This window comes from Mustela lutreola, chromosome 5 (genome assembly GCF_030435805.1).
Source record: "Mustela lutreola isolate mMusLut2 chromosome 5, mMusLut2.pri, whole genome shotgun sequence".
Taxonomy (NCBI): Eukaryota; Metazoa; Chordata; class Mammalia; order Carnivora; family Mustelidae; genus Mustela; species Mustela lutreola.
Window position 1 is genome coordinate 51704095 of NC_081294.1, and position 22929 is coordinate 51727023.

The following is a 22929-nucleotide window of genomic DNA, read 5'->3' on the forward strand; positions in this document are numbered from 1 at the left end:
AGTGCAAGCTGAGAAGAACTGGTTCTTCACTCATTCCATAATTGGGTCTTTTTGGTGGTATTCATTCTTTGGTCACAATAGCTCCTTTCAATCCTAACTTTATTGGACAAGTGTGTCCTGACATGATGCTTCCCTTACATATAGTGTCTATCGGGTGCTGCTGGGACATTCTAAAGTCACAAGAGGTGAAAATCACTAAGCTTGTCACCAAATGATTTGCTTACTTTAGGAGAGTTCCCACTCATTTGAGAGGTGCTACATAATCTAACTGGGCAGAGGTTTTGTATGCTCAACCTCTGTTTTTCCAGTACTAATACAAGATCTGGTAGATGGCAAGCTCTGAGCAAATGTTTCTTGGAAAATGACGAAAAGGAATGAAAGGTGAATAAGCCTGGTTGCCCATATTGAATGGTAAAGTGGAAAGAATTTACGAGGATTTGGAGATGAGACCAGCCTGGGTAGGAATTCAAGTCCTTTCACTCTCACAGGCAAACTCTTTCTGATCTTGAGTGTCTTTTACTTGAGGAATATGGTAAGGATTAAATAAGTACTAAATTTTTACAGAGCTTAGCATAATGTCTCTAGCAGATATGTATTGAATATTAAATGAATAATGTTTACCATAATGTTTACCATGTTTCATGTTTAAAGCCAATTTTTAAATTAATTATCCTTCATACAAAATACCTAAGAGAACATTTAATAATTACTGTGAAGTTTATATATAATATAATTTGTGATATATATGCTAACTCTTCTAGTGATGATAATTAACAAAAGCAAAAACAATAGTATCTACTGTTTACATACCACTTACCATGTGTCTTGTAGGGTACTAAGGACTTCTCATGGGTTATTACATTTCATCTTTACAACAGCCTTATGAGGGAGCTGTAGTTGTATCATTGCTTTACAGATGGATTAAGTAGCTGCACAGTCATATACCTAATATGTGACAAGTTTGAGCTCCAACTCAAATCTTCCCAACAGCAAGTCCCAAGTTCTGAAGCTTTCTGTTGCTTCTTGCAAAAGCTGAGATTCTACAAACTGGCTCTTACTAATAGATTATATATGTATGTATGTATCTGAACCCAATGAAACTACACACACACATCCTTTTAAGTTTTATTTATATTTCTTAGTTCAAGAATTACACACTAGCCAACATTATTATATATTTACATGCTGAAACTGGCTGTAGTAAGTTTAAATTCAAGAAAATAATTCTTATGTGCTACTCATTTATAATCCTCATTTGTTACTATCTCATGTATCCCAGAGATTTTAGTAGTTCTGTTTTTAGAAAGACATGAAAATAGATGCAATGATATTCACTTGTGTTTTGCATTTTCTAGCCATTGGAAAATGTGCATTATGTGCATATTAAGAAAGGCTACAAGGTAATTAGTAAGGCTGATAATCACTACATTGTGAAGAAACTAGAATATCATTTTTTATAAAAGGACAATTCAGAACTGTGCAGGGACAATATTCATAACAGAACTATTTAAACACCCATGCAAATAAAATTTTGAAAATGCGATGGAATTTAAATAATTGGCAACTTTGTTTGGAATAATTATGCTTAAAGTGACCATGGTTGAACTCAAATTGCTGAACAGAAAAGGAAGAGATACAAGCTGATGGAACTCTCAACTTGTTCCAGGTGCTACAAGGACACACACATGGGCATCAGATTAGGAGACAGTTGACAGGAGAGAAGACAGTTGGTTTTGAAAGTTAAAAAACACAAAGTTTTGTCATCATTTTGGATCTATTTATGTTTATCACAAAAGAACTTTTCAAAGCAAATTAAAATCTGATGTCAGAATTTTGCATATATCCACAGAAATGTTTTATTTTAATTTTCACATAACTAATAGATTATTTAAGGGTGTTGCTGCTTTTTTTTTTTTTAATGATTTCTTTAGGGCAGTATCTTAATTCACATTCTGTTGGCTCCTTACTAGTTTTTACAATGTTCCTAGTGTATTTGGAAAATATTTTTTAAACCTTTGGTGTAAAGCAGTCTTTTTTTTTTTTAATTTTCTCCCATTTTTCCTTTTTTCTTTCCTTTTTTGTTTTTTAATAATTCTGGAGTCTTTGGTTAAAAGGAATAATACTATCTAAGGACAAAATGCTATTATTAAAAAAAAAGTCTGTGTGTATTATGTGTAATAAATTTCTGGAACAGGTATGAATAATAAGCACTTTTATTTCCTGTAGTGCCATCAATATAAACTTTTACTCTTTTAAAATTGAGATTTAAGTTACAACCTTTGGTTTCTTGAACTCTGACATATAAAAAACTCTACCAAGTTATCAATGATCACTTCTGCTTTTCCCATTTCCATTTCTAAGGCTATCTCTTGGTGGTTACATTGACTACATAAACACTACAGCATTTCCCATAAAGGGGATGAAAGTGGGAGCAAGTGAGCGGAAAGTGAGAGTATGTGTGTTTAAATGTGTGTGTGTGTGTGTGTGTGTGTGTGTGTGTGTATACACGCATGTTCATGTACATGTGTGTGGCTGTGTGTGTGACAACAAATTGAAACCCTTCTGTCTGGGATCCCAAACCATTTATGCAAAAGGGTGTTTAAATTACTCTGCTGGGGCACTGCAGTAACTGTACTTAGTAAAAAATAAATAAAAATTAAGAAAAAATTAAACAATTATTTGTATCTATTGACTAGTCATTTACAGCATGTTGAATTATTTACATAATATTATAACACATGAACTTAAGCCATAAACAGAATTAGCACGTTGCCTTACCATAAAATACAAATTAGAAGTTAAAAATATTTAAGAAATCTGTTTTAATATTTACACACGCTCAGTGAAAGTTATGGTTGCTCACATTACATGGACTCTGTACACTTAGCAAAATGGCATAATTGCTACAGTTAAGAGTATTTGCCCTAACCAACATGGTGGGGTTTAGTTATTTATTTATTTTTTTTTACCTCCTTCAAGGAGGAATTTTTTTTAATCATTTTCTGTTTTCTTAAGACTTTGTTTTTAAATCACCAATAGACAATGTTATTTGTTTCCTTGAAAAAGAGAGCAAGTAGACAAGCAATGTGAGAACTAGTTAATTCCCGATGTTCTGAGGTACAGTACTATTGTAGTGTCAAACTGTGCAATGGTTCATAAGAACTGTAGGCATTGATCTGCTGATAGAGAAATGCTCAGGACCCTGTATTACTAGTTTCAATATGTTGATTTGTTGGCTGCCAATTAAAAATACTCATACACTGGTTTAATGAAGGAAATAAAACATATTAGCTTACTCCTTTTGTTTTCCAACATATGAATGCATATATATGTATGTATGTTTACATGGATCTATATATACACATATATACATGTAGATATGTTGTAAGACCTGTCTTTATTGATTGTTTTGCTGTTTTTGTTGTTGAGGATGAATTTAATCATAAAACTGGAACACAGTTACCTATCGAAAATGGAAATTGTGTTAGTTGTCAATTTAGTGCAGGTCTTGCTTAAAATGAACATGATTCATTTTCCCACTGCATTCCACTGAACTTTCTCTATGTGTTGTGCTTTTTTATAAGCTGACAGACTTTTTGTGTTCCTAATGCTAGAATGTAAAGTCTTTTGGTTCATAAACCATTTTTATTATTATTATTATTATTATTTTTACTTAGCACTGCTTTTGAAGACATGAGAAGAGAAAAGGTCTAGATGGCACTGCTTAAGTATTTTCCCCTGTTATTAAATTGCAGTAGAAAGAATTGTAACATTCCTTATGCAAACACATGATTATGTTGCATGAGTTTTCAATTCTGAAAATGCATTTCATACCTACTAGCAGTCATGTACAATATATATATACAGATTGAGATCAAAGGTTTCATTTAGACTGTGCATTTTAGAGTCAGAATTTGCCTATGAATTTCACAAAGATGAAAAACACCTTAATTGCTGGCTATCTGGCTGTTTCATAATCAAAAGAAAAATATATATATGTATAAAGTGATAGTAATACCATATCAGAATTGCCAAAACACATTTTTGTGGTCCTTAAATTTAACCACTGGATATCAAGCTGACTGGTCTTCAAAGATTTATGAGATCTAGCACCCCTCCCCAACCCGCCCTCAATTTGGTGACTACAATCCAATTCAACTACAATAAAAATAGAGTTAAAATTAAATTCTACATCTACTGATATCTCTGGGCAGGATGAATCAGTCGTTTCTACCTATGTGGCTATTGAATGCCAATATATGAATTTTGCTCTAGAGCATCTGTATCAAGCTCCCATGTTTCTCCTTTTTCTGTTTTGTTTTGTTTTGTTTTGTCACTGTGAGCAGAAATGAATCCCTGGTCACATGCTTTTGAGGCTCATGTTGCAAAATTTCATGTCTCACTTTGATCTAGATTACTGTGGTGACTTCCCTGGACATTGAAATTTTGTTGTAACCATAAATGACAATATCAAGGATTTTTATGGCTTTTATGATAATTGCAGATAAGAGCCCATTTCTAGACTTGGGCTCTGAGTTGTCTCTAGAAAAACTTTTCCAGAATGGAATTTGGAGTTGTGCACCTGAGTTATCGATATGCTCCTTCCTGATATATGTTACTCAAACTTTAACCCCTGGCAACAAGGGACAGGCACCTTTATTAGAGTGATGCCCTAAAATGATTGCCTAGGAGAAATCGTATCCCTGGAGAAGCGTGAGGAATTTCTACTCTGAGCCTATGAACAGAAACTTAGTTGGATTCTGCCCAAAGACCATACTCAGAGGTGTTCAAGTGTATAATCAAAAAATAAAGGCCAGAGTTCCCTTTGCTGGTGAAGGAGAAAAAAAATACCTCCCATCTTGGAGAAAATTTAGAAAACTGAATGCTAAACCCTTTTTTACCCCCTCTCTCTGAAAATTGGAATAGGAGGGCATCAGAACTCCATCATATTCAAAGCTGCTGAATTATTAGGGGGGAAAAACCATACATTTAATCCACAGGCAAATACTGGCCTTGGCTACTATGCACAATTAGGGATGTTACTTTGAAAAATAAGTGTTTTTGTTTTAAAAATAGAAATAGCAAAGTCATCCTCCAAGAAAAAATTCAATCAAATCAAACTTTAAGGAGAAATTAGCGATTCACTATTTTCTCCAAGAAAACAAATATGAACCTCACATTGATAGAAATAAAATATATTAGCTTATTCTCTTTCCTGTCTTACATATGAATGCATATGTCCAATTAGTATAGAAAGCATCACACTGGCATAATTCAAAAATTGGATAAAAACAATACATCATGCCTGCCTATCAGTTACATATTTTTCTATAATATCGACTGAGGCTCATAACATTCATCATGTTAATGTGGCTTTGTTTTTATCCTATGCTACACTACTTTTCATATTTTCTCTCATTAGGTCAATTGCAATATACACTATGTAAGCATCCTTAAAAAGTCAAATCCAACAAACCCACAAACTAACTCTACTTGTGCACATAATCCTTTAAGTATTGTTTGCTATGAAAAATACAAAGGTGAATTTCGCTGCACATAAGGAAATGTAGTTCAATCAATCTCTTCAAAGCCTTACTTTGTCTGTCTCCTAAGAATATAATCAGGATTTCAGAAACAAGAAAAGCTGGAAAGGACCATTAATCCTTTAAAGAAACGAACAAATCCTTCTTTTGAAATACCCTATTAAATTCAGAAATAAACTTACAGGGAAATGTTGTAGAGACAGGTGACATTGTCTGAGAGGATCAACCTGTTTGCTAGCTTTGTCTGTGCTCTATGTTAGTGTATTTGAATGACTCGCAATCTAACCTACATCTAAGATACTTCTAATTTTGCTAACTTTTTTTATTTTGTGGTTGTCTTTTGATTAGATAAACTGTAAAAACTTCTTTAGATCTGCTATCAAAAGCTTGTGAAGTTGGGGGAAAAAAATCTCTCTCACTGGACCTTTTGCTGTGTACAAAATATGTATAAACCAGATGCTGCGTGGGGCTGATAAGGGTCATGCTGCTCATTTGCTTTAATTTTGTTACAACAGTCACTTCTGTTTTCACTCTGCTCTGGATTATTAACTCTTATTTTAACCACCGAGGAAATAGCTTTTTAGAAACATTTCTTGGCCACCATGCATGATAATGTTCAGCAGTCCCGTTTCTAACTGTCACAATGGAAGACATCAGTGTTGACTCCCTAGGCTCAAGCAGAGACTGGCCAAATTGGTTACCGAGTCTTTGTCTGCAGTCTCCCTATCCCGTTTGAACTACTTGAGAACCTTCTGGAATCCAGTGGGAATTATCTTCCCATGACACAATTATCACCTTAATAAGACCAGGCATAGACCATCTTCAGTAAGCATGTTTGCATGGCATTGCAAATAATGTTTCATAAGCACAGTGCCATCTCAACAGCATGCCAACGTTAGAAATGAAGATGGGGAGTATCTGGGTATGACCACTTCTCAGAAAAATGACTGGCAATGCTACTGAGCCCTCTAAGAATGTCTTCTAAATAATTGCCCTCTGTATAGCCTGCACACTAGGCAGATAAAGTGGAACACTCAGACACAGTCTTGCCAACATGTATACAAATCACTTGCATTTCAACTGGAAAACCACAAGGACCTAGTGTTTACTTAGCAGAAGCAACCCAAATGGTATGAAATGGACCACAGGATAGGCCAGCAACTAAGGTATTTTAGCATCACTTTTGTCCTGGATTGATGTGTTTTCCAAGTCCTACATCAGGCTGTACAACTGGTTTGAGGAGGAATCTAGTCCTTGCTTCCCATGGGAGGCTATGTTTTAGTTCACATAATAAAGCCAATAGACGATGTTGAAGAAGGAAAAAACCACTGGGAAGAATATGCGGGACCACCGATCTATGGCATTCACATCAGTCAAGTCGGGGATGGTGATTTTCAGTTGGGAGGCGCGTCTCCGCAGGCGGCTTTTCTTCTGTGCCACGTGTCGTTCCAGGGCATTTCGGCCGAAACTATGCCTGGGCAAGCCGGCTTTCCGGTACTGGATGCTGGTGGCATCATAGGCCAGCATTGTGCTCCTGGGGTCTCCAAGTCCCATCACGGCCTCAGATGTGGCCATTTCATTTTTTATCTCAAGAGTGCTCAGTAAAATGTTCTCGTGTGGGTCCATCTGCAAGGAAGAAGAATCAGAAATGATGATCAAAATGGGAAGTCTTTATTGGTGCTAATTATAGAAGGCACTATGATATGTGGGCTAGGTTGCATTTATCAGCGTGGCCAAGAGAACTGGTTTTGAGATTACATTATCTGAGAGGGATTACAAACAGATATGGCTCATCATTTGACAACCATCATGGCCCCCAAATCTGTGTGTCATTTAGAGCCATTTGAGATCACTGACGATCATCAGGTTATGCTCTGAGATGAGAATATAGTTTGATCAAAGCTCAAGTCTCACAGTTTAACTATCTCATAGATATCTTCCAATGGGTTCCTAATGGGTATAATTTTGATGCCCAAAAATCAGAGGTACTCTGACATTCACCATGCTAATGATCATTATTCCAAAGATCTGTCAATTACCAAGTTGTTTCAAAGTGGTCATTCAAGAGATGAAGAAGGAAGAGGAGCATACTAGCTGGGTGTGTAGGTTTAGGAGCCAGGTGTCTGGGTGTAAATCTTGGTTCTGCCACTTACTACTTAAATGACAGTAGGTGAATTCCTAATTTGAACTGTGGCTCCATCACTGTAAGCTACACAAGCTTCAGTGTCTCCATCTATTAAGTGGTATGACAGTGTAACCCTAGAGGATTTCTGTAATGACATCATGATATCATAGACTGTTGCTAGTACCATTTTCGTTGCTTCTACTTAGGGGCATACAGAGAATTAGAAGTCATGACACTATAAAAAATTTACAGTTCTGATATGAATACATACAAAATTAAACTGTACTAGGCATGAACTAGTAGTAAGGGATTAATTACTGAATCGTGCTCATAATAAGAGCTTAATTACAGATGAATTCATGATAAAACCAGAACTAAAAACAGTAGATAACACTTGCTATATATGCCAGAGACATTTTCAGGTAACTTCACTCGATTATGCTTCTTAATACCCACAGTTACAAGATACCACCTTAAATTTGCTATGTCAATATAAAGAGGGTAAAAGAAGAGTTTTGACAATAGCAATTCAGGCATCATGTGATGTGCCAAAATGCAGTTGCACTCAGAACAAGGAACTTGAAAATTAGCAGCTGGGCAAACCGTGCCTGGACGAGGGCTGAGTGGGGTGAGAGACTGACTCGAGAGGGGAGGGAGGGAGGCAGGTTTCAAGAAGAAGAGAGTCAGTCCAAAGCTGGTTACACGAAGTGGAATTCTGGGCCTAGGGAGTAGAATTAAGGTGGCCAGTAGATAGGGTGACCCTTTTCTCTCTCGGGTGATTTCTATTTGGCTAAGCTAAAAGAAAAGAATGAACACTGACATCATGATACCTAAATACTAAATGACCATGTAAAGTTTTTTTGTTTGTTTGTTGTTTTGTTTTGTAAAGAAGGAGAGATTTGTGTGTCTTATTTTTAAGAGTTCTCAACTGCTATAGATAATAAAACCTAGATGTAACACATTATTATTAATAACAGAGTACATTTATTTTGGTGGAGAATCAGGATATGCCAATTGCCAGTGAAATTTCAAAATATAAAATAAAAGAAAAATGGTCAATAGTAGATAATGATGATATATGGAAGCAAGGGATATAACCAAACACTTAACTGGAAGATAAAGTGTTTTGAGCTTCATGAATTATGCAATAAGTAAAAGTAAGCCTGCTAAGATTATATACTAACAATTAACTTTCAAATGCGGTTTAATGACCCTGTATTATAAATTAAAATCTAAAATCTCTTGAGAAATAAAAGCTATAAAATACACTAGAACCTAGTAATCGACCAATTAATCTCTGTTCACTGATTAGACATTCTGTATGTTTGGTTTATGGTAATATTTTGCTTAGTGGACATATAAGTTTCTAAGATTTGGAAATGAAACCCAATAAATGTTAAAACACTTCTGTCAAGGAAGGGCCAGGTAATGGCTTTAGTGATGGATCCAATGGCTCCAGGGAAGAAAGCAAATATTCAAAGGCATGTACCAGATACCAGGGTTTTGTGGAAACTCTTGCTGAAGTCTCACAACCAACTTTTGAAAAGGAATTCTTTCCTAGGTCATCGGTAAAGGTGTTCACCAAATTTCACAAACTCACATATTTACTAAATGGTAGAGGTGAAACCCAAACCTTGATTATTAGAGTGCACAGCATGGGGGAGAGAAGTATGACTTCACAATCCTCAAGAAAAATGAAGCTGATGGACGAGGGGAACCTAGCACCCTCATGATTTCAGACTGGGTGCTTATTTTCTGTTCTCTTCTGGGTTGTTAACTCTTATTTTTACTACCTGGAAAATAACTGAGTAGCAAAATTTCTTTGGCCACTCTGCATAACAATGTTTAGGAGTCTCCCTGTCTCTAAGCACCAGCATATTTGCTCTTCTATTGAGAATAGTTATGATTATCTATCAGACTTGGCAGAGGTAAAAATACAAGTCAATAATAATAAGCATTATAAAAGTAACAGGAGTATAGCAACCCTTCTGGGTCCCCTCCCTCTTTGGGAGTTTTATACTATCACTCAATAAACTGCTTTGCTGCCAACATAAATAAATAGATAAATAAATAAATAAATAACAGGAGCAGTGGACTCTTACTATGGAAACTTTGTTCTAAGTTGGATAATTCAACTGATTTCAGTGGGTTTCTATATTGTTATCTATGAAATTCAAGATTTGTTAGATTATTCTTGAAGCTTTATCTATTATTTACTTATTTATATTTTTATAAAGATTTTTATTTATTTATTTGAGAGAGAGCACAAGCAGGGGACATGGCAGGCAGACGGAGAGGGAGAAGCAGACTCCCCACTGTGCAAGGAGACTGATGTGGGGCTCGATCCTAGGACCCTGGGATCATGACCTGAGCCAAAGGCAGATGTTCAACTGCCTGAGCCACTGATGTGTGCCTATTATCTATTTTTTAATAAAAAAATTTAAAGAAATATATCTATGGAACACTAGTGTGTGTCTGGCACTGTGCCAATATCATCACAGTGCTGAAGAAGATGGCGTTTCTGCTGGTCTGGCTGCTGGTCCAATAACAGTCTCCAGAAAGAATATTTGACTTAGAGTAAGAAGATTGGCATTCTGGTTGTTCTGTTTGTTATTTTTGACCTTGGAAAAGTGATTCATTCATTCATTCTTTCTTTCATTCAGATTTTATTTATTTATTTGAAAGAGAAAAAGAAAGACAGAGTGGAGAAGGAGCAGAGGGGGAGGGAGAGGGACAAGCCAACTCCAGGCTAAGGGTGGAGCCCAATGCAGGGCTCAATCCCCAGACCCTGAGATCATCACTTGAACCTAAACCAGGAGTCAGAGGCTTAACTGACTGAGCCACCCAGGTGACCAGAAAAGTGATTTAATCCCTTGAAGCTAGTTTTCTTCAGCTGTGAGAATAGAGTTTTGAGAGATTAACTGAGATAGATATGTGGAAAGGACTTGGGAAACAGAAGTACCAGGCAAGCAGATTGCCATGACAGGCTACAAATGCAGGGGATACACAGATGCTAGTGGGCTGGGAAAATAGATTAAGTATCTATGCTTAAAAAAACAGTAAGGATATTGCTCTTGCAGTGTTTGTGGAGTAGATACAGGTGATGAGCTTTCTGTAGGTGAGCATCATCATCTCAGCACTGCTGGAGATCTGCTCAGGCTGAAGTGGGGGAGGGGTGGGGGTGGATTGAACCTGTGCATCAGTTTATAAGGTGCTCAAAGTTGTGCTACATTAGGATACTTCAACCTCAAAATCTGACTACCTGGATAGTCTCAGTTAAGGTCACTAATAGTCAAGGAATACATGAACTTGAATTAAAAAACAAAATAATGCTTTTCCAGAAAACTCTCAGCCTTCACCATGGGGCTGTATAGTGGAGACATATAAAGTATAACCACCTTCATTTCTAATTTATTTCCCAATTAACAGGAACAAGAATAAGGCAGTTCAAGCAGGTTGTAGTTTATTAGGTTGTACATCAGAGTTAAGCCCTAAGACCCTGCTCTGATTACCCCACCTTGTCCTTCTCTGAAAAACCAGTTTTTCTCACCATTTTCTCATGTCCTATCTAAAGCCTTCCAGGTAATGCCGACCTTTTTACGTGCCTCCTCAGAAATGAGCTGCCTCTCTTCCCTGACTCCACACCACAGCATCCACTTCCCCAACTTGCCTTGGAATCACCAGTTCTGAGGACTTTTTTTTTTTTAGGTACACAATCATGGCCTAATTAACACCTGGAACTGTGTCAGTTTTCTACTAAAAGGGAAGATACAGTACAGTGTTTCCAAGTTCTAATTCTGGACTCAGACAACCCAGGGTTTGATTCTGGGTTGAACCATGCACTAGCTTTGAAACCATGGGCAGATCATTCAACTTGTTTGAGTTCATTTTTCTTACAGGTAAAGTGGGGGAAAATGCCAACATCCATCTCCTGGAGTTGAGAGGACTAAATAACACAGCCCATGCAAAACACTTAGGACACTTTGCACAAACTAAACACTCAAAAACTCATGACTGATCTTGCTTTTAAAAAGCAATAAATATTCATTAAATGAATACATTTGATCTTCCACTGCCATTCTTTTTCTTTTTTTAATGCCATGGAATGTATGAGCAAACCAGAGCTTTGAATTCATCAGATTATTTAATTTTGCTTTGATTAGTGGCTTCAGTAAAGGGCTGAGAACAAGGCTTAGTACAAAGTAAACACTAAACATGTTTTTGTTATAATGCATAATACATTTATTAAATATAATAAATAAGTCTAGGCTGAGTTACTTCTGAATGTTGAGGTGAGATGAGTAGCAGCTGCCTTTCATTTCATAGGTGGAGAGGGGGCACAAGTCTTCATGGATTCACAGATCCACCAGCATCTTCCTGACTACCAAGGAAAGAGGGAGCTGTCTCCATTGCTGGTGTGGCAGAGCAGGGAAAGGGTCTGGCTTGTCTTTTTTTATGGCTCTTCAACATTCCACCATAATGATCATCATTAAGATCATCTGCTTATTATTTGTCTGCCCCACCAGACTACACTTCTTGGTAAAGGCAGAGACAAGGTCTGTCTCTTTCATCGTTGTATCCCCGAGCACTTGGCATGGTGCCTGGCACATAGTATGCTCAATAAATAATGCTGACTGAGTGAAATTAATTTTGTGACCCTTAGTAACTCAATTTCCTCTGTGAGTCATAAATAAGGTGGATTTGGGGGGGCCTGGGTGACTCATTTGGTTAAGGGTCCGACACTTGGTTTTGGCTCCTGTCATGATCTCAGGGTCCTGAGATCAAGCCCTACGTGGGGCTCCATGGTTTTCAGCTCCAGCTTTGTTTGAGATTCTTTTCCCCTCCCCACCCCCTGCCCGCCCGCTTTTTCCCCTAATTCTGTGCATGCACACTTGCTCTATCACTGGCTCATTCTAAAATGAATGAATGAATGAATAAATTAAAAAAAGTCTTCTTAAAAGGTGGATTTAAGTTTGTAATACCAGTCTGAAGATTGGAACTGCCGGAGACTACCTCTCGAATTCCCTTTCTGCTCTAAGGTTTTGCTCTCAATTTATATAGGTCTCTTGCTGGAGTGTCATGCTCAGGTGTCTGAAATCTGGAAACAGATGTCCCGTAGTGCCCTGGCCATTTACATGATGGATGCCTCGTTCTGCCCCCAGAGAAGGGAGCTTAGTGAGTAGCCACTTGAAGCCAGGACAAATCATATCACATATTGACCTCTCAGTTATCCCAGTGGCCCTGTGGGCCAAGTACTGATCTCATATTCAGAAAATAAAGCACAGAGAAGTTAAGAAACCTAACATATGTTCACACAGTGAATTGGGGCAAGAATTAGAACCTGTTCTTTTGGGGGCCCCTGGGTGGCTCAGTTGGTTAGATGTCTGCCTTCGGCTTGGGCCATGATCTCAGGGTCCTGGCATCGAGCCCTGCATCAGGCTCCCTGCTTGAAAGTGAGTTGTTTCTTCCTCTCCCTCTGTGCTTCTTTCTGCTTGTGCTTGCTTGCTCTCTATCAAATAAACACAATCTTCAAAAGAAAAAAAAAAAGAATCTGGTCTTTTTTACTGTGTTGTGCTGAGGTACAGCAGTAGCCCCCAAACCCATGTGTACTCTACAACTCATCAAAGAGGGCCTTCTCAGTGCATGATAGGGGCAAGTCATCTGAAGGCTTGCAAAATTTTCCTTAGTGAGGAATAAATAAGAGTGTCTGTATTTACATATGTCACAAAGATGACAGCTGTTGTAAAATCTTGTTAACTGCAATGCTTTCACCTAAGTAGAGTAGACATCTGTGGTCTGACTATTCATCAGCCCTCCCAGAGACAATTTCTAACTAAGAACCAACACTCTCAGTATCTCTTTGGTTTGGTGGACGGTATAGTCTGTTTCAGTGGTTTCCAAACTTTTACACGTATCAGAATCCCTTGGAAACCCCATTAAAACATAACGGTCTCTGGGCCCCACTCCCAGAGTTCCTGTGTTAGTATGTCTGGAATAAGGCTCGACAATCTGCATTTCTAACAAGATCACAAGATCCCAGGTGATGCCAGGTTGTGGGGTTGAATTCACAGTTGGAAAACTATCAGTCTATTGGAAGCAGAAGAAGGGCATGACTTTAAATAAAGAAGAAGCAGAGGCCTTGAGAAGTGAAGAAAAAGCTGAAGTTCTGACCACAGTCTACACCACCACGTTGAAAAGCAGCTTTCATAGAGAGCATATGTGACCTCCATTTATTATTTTCTGGAGGTAGGCACCGTAGTAAGGCTTTACACTTATTACATTCTTTGTAATAAGTGTAATAAGTAAAGGCTTTATACTTAATATTACAATTGTAATATTTCACTTTGGACAATAACCCTATGAGAAAGTTATTTCTGATATTCTCATTTTGAAAATGAAAATTTTCAAATGAAAGAATCCAAAATTCCCATATTGGACGATTAGTGATCTGCCCAGAGTTGATATGGAATGTACTAACACTTCTTCTATTTGTTCCAAGGTTCCTACTTCTAATGATCAAACAATACAATTGCATATCTTGAGACTTTCTTCAATGCCATCTTGAAATGCAATCTCTGTATTGTGGTGTATTTAGGTGCAGACATTCCAGAAAATGGAAAGAATAGCAATTGCCATGTGCTTTAGCTCATCTTTGAAACTGGGTCTCCACACAAACCTTTCCAGGCTTGCCCAGGTGGATTTCCTAATTGCCTTTTTCTTCACTTGACCAGTGAGAGAGACACAGGAGAAAACACTAAACTCTTTTTTTCTGATTAGGATATTAACAAGACCTAGCTTTCCTTACCAGAAAGATCGTGTAGCAATCTCTATTGCTCTGGAAAACATAATAAAATATTTATCAAATTTTCATGTCTTGGCATTTTTGCTTACTCAAGCTGTGAGAAATTTGTTGGTAGCAGTTAAAACAAGAGAGAGAAGGAAGCAAAAGTAAATGAAGGGAAAGAAAAGGAAAGGAGACTAGTGAATAAACTGTCATTCTCTGCAGATAAATTGCTTTAGCAAGAGCTATGCCAAGGCCTTGTTTTAGTCCAAGAATCTATACTGTTTGCTTTCCCATCTTGAACTTTAACTCACAAGTGCCCCTTCCTGACCACAAGGGTTTTTGGAGAGACTCTATTAAGCAGGCCAGTGTGAATAAAGTCTTCTGTTTTCCATTCAACAATCTCTCTGAAAATTGTACCTTACCTGGAGTTATTTTGCTTTTTAATCAAGAAGGAAAGGCTGAAATTTTGGGAAACAGACTGATTTATTTACTCCAGCATTCCAGAGCCTCTTGTGAATGATCCTCTGTGAATAAGGCAGTTTGCACACTGATTCAGTCATTCTATTGGGCAGAAGGATGGACTTCTCTGCTGACTTATTTCCCAGACTGACCACTGTGCTGATGGTTCAAACAAGGGTAAATTCATGTTAAACGTTGGGATTCAGAGGTTTTCTCTTCCTTCTTTCCATTTCTCATCCCAACATTTTTTTTCCCCCATCAAGGAACAGAACATGCTTTGGTTAACAGAGTTCAGTTTTGCTTTAAAGGTATCACATTAAACAATGAGGAGCAGACTTTATTTTTATATAATTTGTGAATTCCAGTTATAGTTTCAGGTTTCTTGCTCCCTTTTCTGCACCTTTCCCATTGACAGATGTGTCCTCTGGAAGAATGTCCTTGTCCTATAATCTTATATAGAAAAACAAATCAATCCCTCTGTGGCCCAGCAGCATTGCACCCTTCTCTTGGGAAGTGAGAATGGGTCTCTTTTAAATCCCACTTCACCACTCCTATCATCAAGAGAAGAGTGAGAAATTGTAAAACTCCAAGAAATTCTAGCTCTGCAATTTCCAATGGCTCTGACTAGTTGGATAGGAGATCTCGTTTTATCTTCCATGAAGTGATACTGTGACCTGAGTAACTTGAAATGCTAAGGCAATGAACTGTTAACGCTCTGGGAATATCCAAAGTACTCTTTTCAAAGGAAAAACACTCAGAAACCACCTAATATGCATTTAATATTCTAAGAGGGAAAAGAAAGTTCACCCAACTAGAATATGAAATGGAGAATCTAAGAGAGCAAGAAAAGGCTAATATCTTTGTCGATCCCTCCACCAAAATAAATGGAGAAATAGTAACCAAATCTGGAGTTTAGATCTGAAACGGAAATACTGGAAAATACAGATGAACTAACTACCCAGGTAGTTGCAGGAGGGTGGTCATTTTTAAATGAAAACTGTAAGAAAAAAAAAAAAAAGGACTGAGATTTCTACTCTTTTTTTTATTCTTTTATGCTATTGTGAAGTGTTTGAAATCTTACAGCCACATTATGAGATAAAGTTAGTCCTATTAGCACTTCATAAACAACCATCCTGTCAAAATCCAGAAGTTCATAAGTAGCTTAAAGTTTATTAAGTGTAAAGCAATCATTTAAATTTATGTTTGCAGATTCAAATCCTGTACTTTCTCTACTATTTTCACATGAGGAGAAATACTTACAGAAAGGATATGTGTAGGTCTAGTTATTGCTGTTTAGTTTTCCAATTTTTAATTTTTCATAGGTAGATCACGGGAGTGCATATCTCAAGGTTTACTTAACTGATTTCCTGTTAAGGAAATCTTACTATGTGGTCATCACAATGTGGTAAGATTCTTCTCCAGACACACACACACACACACACGCACACACGCACACACACACACACACACACACACACATCCAGCCAGTTGGGTGAATCATGTGAGTTCAATGAGGTTTTAAGTTATTCCTTCAAATGATAACGAAGTTTTTAGATGAAATAGTAAGGATACCTCAGGAACAGAAAGAGAAGAATATGATGTTTCTCTGAAAAGGACCCCAGAGGATAAGGCTTTTATAAAACTTGTGATTAATACAGGATTATGAGTAAGAAGACCTCCAGCAAGCATGAGCCACCGAGTGAACTGAGGCTCCTGCTCTTTCTGGTCCTTCTCATACGTCCCTTTCAACACTCACAAGCAGACTGGAAAGAACACTGACTTCAGTGATGAGAGCCAGTTCTAATCCTTGCTTGCTCTGGGCCTCAGTGTTCTTTCTTGCTCTAGAAAGTCTAGGTGGACTTAGGAGAGCCTTGCTAACCCCCTCCACCAAGTTAAATCCTCTATTACCAACTGAGCCCTCCTTCCTAGCAGCCCCCCATCCCATGATAGCAAACATGAAAGCAGAGATTGTATCTTATTGCTTACATATTCCCAATGCTGACCACTATACTTGATACAAAATATTCAAAATAAAACTTGCTAAATGGAATTACTAGTGGGTTAGACTAAGTCTAGGATCATACATTCAAATCTGGCTAGGGAGATCATACAAAGGTGTGAAGCAGGTGTAATGGAGAATAGGAATAAGTTGGCCCTATAGTAAATGAAACTAAAAAATACAGGCCTGCCTGAAGGACATTTAAATCCAAATTTTTAAACGTCACTATAGTGGTCAAAATCACATCTAAGGGTTCAGCTTATGGTCTTCTATATCAGTCATTGTAGGTATCATTTATACAAATGTTGTCTTTCAGTTCCATTTAATCTATAATTATGAATGGCTTTATTGCCTTTTCAAAAAAACTCATGGCATAACATAGGAACAATACATAGGGAAAAATCTGCCTAGCAAAATTTCTGTAGGTCTGGGGCTTCCTTCAAAACTGTGGTCTAATTGGACATAATAGAAAAACAAAAACAGAAACTGTGATCTAGACCTAATGCTAGTATTACATTAATTTTCCTAACTGTGTAGGGCCTTGTGGTGAAAAATTCTGCAGTATCTCTCTGTTCTTGAACTTCCTCTCTTTTTTGTGGCTTAATCTCTTCTAGGCCTTTTACTTTCACAGAATCAAATTTATTTTTCTTGGAAAATGATTCCTTCTATATATGTGTTAATTTATGTGGAATTTATTAAGAATGATATGTAAATGACAGAGCTCATGTATTTTTAAAAATAATATCTGGATTGAGATTGAAGGATGAATGCTCAATTTAGGGGAAATGAGACTACATTCAAATTGCTACATTAAATAATAAAGTAAATTAATAAAATATATAATGAATTGACTAATTTCTTTTGGAAGGCTGATAGAATTCTCTCTGGGTTCCTCTTCCCAATTTAATAAATAAAGCTACTGTTTCAACCGAAGTTGAAAGTCAGGAGTTGTTTTAATTGCATGGAAAAAATATAAAAGATTGGAATCATACTCAAATTCCCTGAAGGTGGAAGAAGTGAAGGAAACTGTATTCACCATCTATTAATTTTAATGGATATTTCTTGCATCCAAAGGAGGGACTTGCCTTGTATTACTGTACATCTTTAGGATGTGTGGAATGGAGCCAGGTTTAAAATGAGCTTATATAAACTCTGAGTCTTATTTCGATAAATTTTGAGGTAGATGTGAGAATTTGCCCTTCCAGTCCTGATAATTCAAAGATTTTAACACCTGGAAACTCAGGTCCTGAGAGGTAAAGGTTTGTTCCAGTTCAATTTCCATCTGAATAATTAACTCCAGTCAGAGGCTGGAGAGAAACAATTGATCTAATCTTCTTATTAGCTGGTTCATACAACTCAAAGCATTCTGGGTGATGACTTGCTAAAGATTTTTATACACACCATGTAACCAGTAATTCACAATTTCCCAATCCATTTTTAACTAATACCATAGAGAGCATTTGTTTTGGTTTCTTTCTGCAAGCTGCAAACATACCAGTCAAGTGTTTCTAATGTACAGGCATAGGGAGAGGGAGAAAAATGGATAAACTTTACCAAAAGGGAGCTACATTTTCCCTCTGGGGTTTCCACATGTTGTCAAGGGTGATAACAGTGCATGTTCTTAAGAGGGAAGAGGGGTGGCTTTTCTAGCTTCCAAAGCCCAGAATAGTGAATAAAAATTGTGGCAATCGATCAGGTCAAATTTCAAGACTCACTGGCAGGTTATATTTGACTTAAAGACTGTGGTCCATAATTACCCCAGGTCGTTGGAAGACCCATGGTTTTCTCTTGCTACTAGGTTTTGATACCCAGCCTTGTCCCATAAGGAGGAGTTTAGGCATACAGAACCACACATTGCTTTTTCACTTCTGTGTCAGAGGGAAATAACCATCTGCTTCTATTTGTCATCTAAAAGCAAAGAAGTCGAATTTTAGTTTCTACCCTCATCAAGGCACGAGTGTTTTAATGCAGTTAAAAATCTGAGAGTTCCCTCCCCATCTATGATATTGACTCAGAAAAGAGAATTAGCCTATTCTAATCAAACAAACAAAAACAGACAAACCATCTAGACTATCAGCAGCTCCACTTCCATATATTAGAGACACTTTCTCCCTCCAAAGAACATTACCCACTGTCTCCTATTGTTTTTCATTTAACTTGGCGAGGAGCCAAAAAGCTGACCTAATGCAGACCAGATAGGCAGGATTCCAGTGAACACAGAGCAAAAGGGTAACAGAAAGGAGCAGCATATTCATCTCCACAGAGATGCCAGGAACACAGCCAAGGATCTTTTCTTCTATGGATTTAGAGTTTCATTTGGTTCTTGAATGGCAGGGGGCATGAAAGTGGTGCTGCAGTGGGTCTCTTGAACAGAGGTGGGCTGGAGGGGGAGAGTGCATGGGTTCACACTGATTACCAGATCCTCTGAGTGGGAACTGAGACACATTTTTAGCACTGAACAGCACTGGATCTAGTAACTGTGCTTAAAAAAAGGCACCAGTGAAAAGTGACTCAGCAGAAATAAAAAAGTGGTATAGTCCCCATAACTTAGAGTGTGTGCTTATAAGTGTGTACCCACGGTATACAGTAAGAGCAAAATAACTGATGCTAAGGGAAGTATGATTACAGGACAAATGCCTTCATAACAAATATGAATGGCAAATATCTAATTACAACAAAAGTATTTATAAGCTCCACACAGTTTCTTAATAGGACCATGGACTTTCTAATGTTTGTGTCATCAGATAATAGAGAGTAGGGGATCCATAGTCATCCTTTCTTACTCGTATGTAGCTTGTATCTTTCACAGCTTAGTTCAAAAATGTTCCCTCCATTGGGAAGTCCTCCTTGACCATACCCCACTTGTCAGGTCCTCTGATATATCCTCTCACGGCAATGAAGATGTTTCCCTCACTGTCTTGGTTTTTGCTTATGTATTATTTCCATAGATGCTTGTTGGAAGTGTATCCTCCGTTTAAGATGTAGTCATTGCGAGGGCAAGGAGCATGTCGGAGACGGACGCAAGAAGTATCCATTGAATTCACAGGTAATACTTGAGGTCAATGTTTAGTGGGCCTCTATCCTGTATTCCAGGTACTTAAAAGCACTGTACAGGGCTTGTGGCATGTATTCCTTGCCACGCTCCTTTAGGGTAGCTTCTCTTATTAACAACTCTCGGGGGGTGGGGGTATGGACATTGGGGAGGGTATGTGCTGTGGTGAGTGCTGTGAAGTGGGCAAACCTGGCAATTCACAGACCTGTACCCCTGGGGGTAAAAATACATTATATGTTGGGGCACCTGGGTGGCTCAGTGGGTTAAAGCCTCTGCCTTCAACTCAGGTCCTGGGATTGAGCACCACATTGGGTTCTCTGCTCAGTGGGGAGCCTGCTTCCCCCCCTCCCTGCCTGCCTCTCTGCCTGCTTGTGATCTCTCTCTGTCAAATTGAATAAAAAAAATCTTTGAAAAATACATTGTAGGTTTATAAAACAATAAAAAAAATTTAAAAAACAAACTCTCATTTCATCGATAGGCCTGCTGAGACTAAAAAGCTAAGTCACTCGCAGAAAGTAATGCGATGATTAAATAAGGGATCTGAAATTTGAACCCAGACAGTCCTATTTCTGAGTCACCACACTGAAGCTGGAGGGTACAATAGGATTGATATGTCCCCTTGAGAGAGTAAAGTTCCCTCTTGTTTTGAGGGGAGACATTTAGGAACACGTGCATGCGCCATGCGGCTGAAGGAACGGTGACGAGAATGAGGCAGGGACGGTGGGCAAACAAGAGATGATGGTCTGAGTCCGGAAGTTGGAGGGAGGAATAAATGTGGCCCTGGGCCTTTATAAAAAGAGACTCAGGCCTATCCAGAAGGGGAAGAGAAAGAAAGGGGGAAAGGTAGAGAGGGGGGCCCCCTTTGTCTACACAACATTATATTCAGTAAATACCCAGTTAGACAGCTTGAGGGAGCTCATCCGTTCCTTCTGGACCTTGCCTGCCAACTTTGACTTGACTTCATATTGGGAAGAGCCACTTTGTGCAATGAGAGGTACTCATGTTACATTTTAAAATAAGCTAGTACAAATATCCAAACCCTTTACCTGCAGACTGTAGGAACTCTCAGGGTAAACCTATAAGCATTCATCTTCTCTTGGGTTGAGGCACTAATGGGCTTTGAAGCCACACTGCTTGGGTAAGAGACAGACTGGGGTTAAAGGAAAGGTCACACCCTGCAATTGCACTCCTGGGTATTTACCCCAAAGATACAGATGTAGTGAAAAGAAGGGCCATCTCTACCCCAATGTTTATAGCAACAATGGCCACGGTCGCCAAACTGTGGAAAGAACCAAGATGCCCTTCAACGGACGAATGGATAAGGAAGATGTGGTCCATATACACTATGGAGTATTAAGCCTCCATCAGAAAGGATGAATACCCAACTTTTGTAGCAACATGGACGGGACTGGAAGAGATTATGCTGAGTGAAATCAGTCAAGCAGAGAGAGTCAATTATCATATGGTTTCACTTATTTGTGGAGCATAACAAATAGCATGGAGGACATGGGGAGTTAGAGAGGAGAAGGGAGTTGGGGGAAATTGGAAGGGGAGTGAACCATGAGAGACTATGGACTCTAAAAAACAATCTTTGGGGTTTGAATTGGCGGGTGGGTGGGAGGTTGGGGTACCAGGTGGTGGGTATTATAGAGGGCACGGATTGCATGGAGCACTGGGTGTGGTGAAAAAATAATGAATACTGTTATGCCGAAAATAAATAAAAAATAAATTAACTTTTTTTTAACTTTTTTTTTTTTTTTAAAGATTTCATTTATCTACTTGACAGAGAGAGACCACAAGTAGGCAGAGAGGCAGGCAGAGAGAGAGAGGAGGAAGCAGGCTCCCTGCTGAGCAGAGAGCCCGATGCGGGACTGGATCCCAGGACCTTGAGATCATGACCTGAGCCGAAGGCAGCGGCGTAACCCACTGAGCCACCCAGGCGCCCCAATAAAAAATAAATTAAAAAAAATTAAAAACTTGGTTAAAGGAGGGACCAGTTATGCAAAATATATACATACACAGGAAAAAAAGAAAAAAGGAAAGGTCGCAAAGCTCTGTGATCTTGGGCAGGATATTTAACCTTTCGGAGCCTCAGTTTTCTCAATTGTAAAATAGGTAGAACAGTGTCAGCCTTATTGGGTGGTTGTGAGGATTAAATGAGAGAATTCATAGAAAGGACCTAAAACAGTATCCCATAGGATAAACTCACAGAACAGTAACTTTCATTAGAGAGGAGAAAGTTCTAAGTCATGGACAGATGAAGGACACAGAGACTCTGGAGAGAGCATAATAAAGATAATGTGGAAGGTTTCATGAGACGTTAGGTAGAAATAAAGGAATTGAACTGTTACATCATGGCCAGGAGAGATTTGGGATGATAAAACCAGTTTTTGAACTAAAACAGCTGTGGCAGTGGTGACAGAGGACCACACAGCACTTGGTCAGCTACTCTTCAAGAAACAAATGAATGTAGCAAGACAGCCGTGCAACTCTGTGTTACAGCCCTTTGGTAGGGAGCTTCCTGTTGGTTTGGGGCTGTGTGAATTTTCTAGGTTCGGTCATCCGGGAAAGTATGTAATGTTGAGAACTCTCATTATTCACAGGCCTAATAAAATAATATTTCTTCCTAATGCTTAATTTTGTTTGGTTCTTCATCCTTACTGTGGGGGGAGGCAAAAGGCAATTCAAAGTGTTCCATTTTGTTGTTTGCCAGAAGGATAAGAAATTTGGGGAAGAGAGAGTTTGCACTCATCAGAAAAGGTAAGTTTTCAGGTTTATTTCTATCTTCTCTTATGGGAAATGAGGCACTTTTTCAAATTAAATACGTTTATAATGAGAGTTTCATTACGATGTAGAGATAATATGAAATTACATTCTGTACATCATCTTTGTGCAGCACTATTTTAGATTCAGTGTAGATAAGAACACATATATATAGTTAGCTAAGTCTTAAAGGCATGAGTTTTG

The 22929-nt window shown here is 38.2% G+C and overlaps 1 protein-coding gene across 5 annotated transcripts in view; it reads right to left on the bottom strand.

The window, feature by feature from the left end:
• Positions 1–1113: 1113 nt before the first annotated feature.
• The window catches only part of GABRB2 (gamma-aminobutyric acid type A receptor subunit beta2), a 247981-nt gene continuing 226165 nt past the window's right edge, over positions 1114–22929 (bottom strand). For all 5 annotated transcript variants that reach the window (XM_059174221.1, XM_059174224.1, XM_059174220.1 and 2 more), the window contains one exon: positions 1114–7169. In XM_059174221.1, coding sequence (XP_059030204.1) covers positions 6822–7169 — 348 coding nt within the window. In that variant the 3' untranslated portion in view covers positions 1114–6821. The remainder of the gene's footprint in view (positions 7170–22929) is intronic.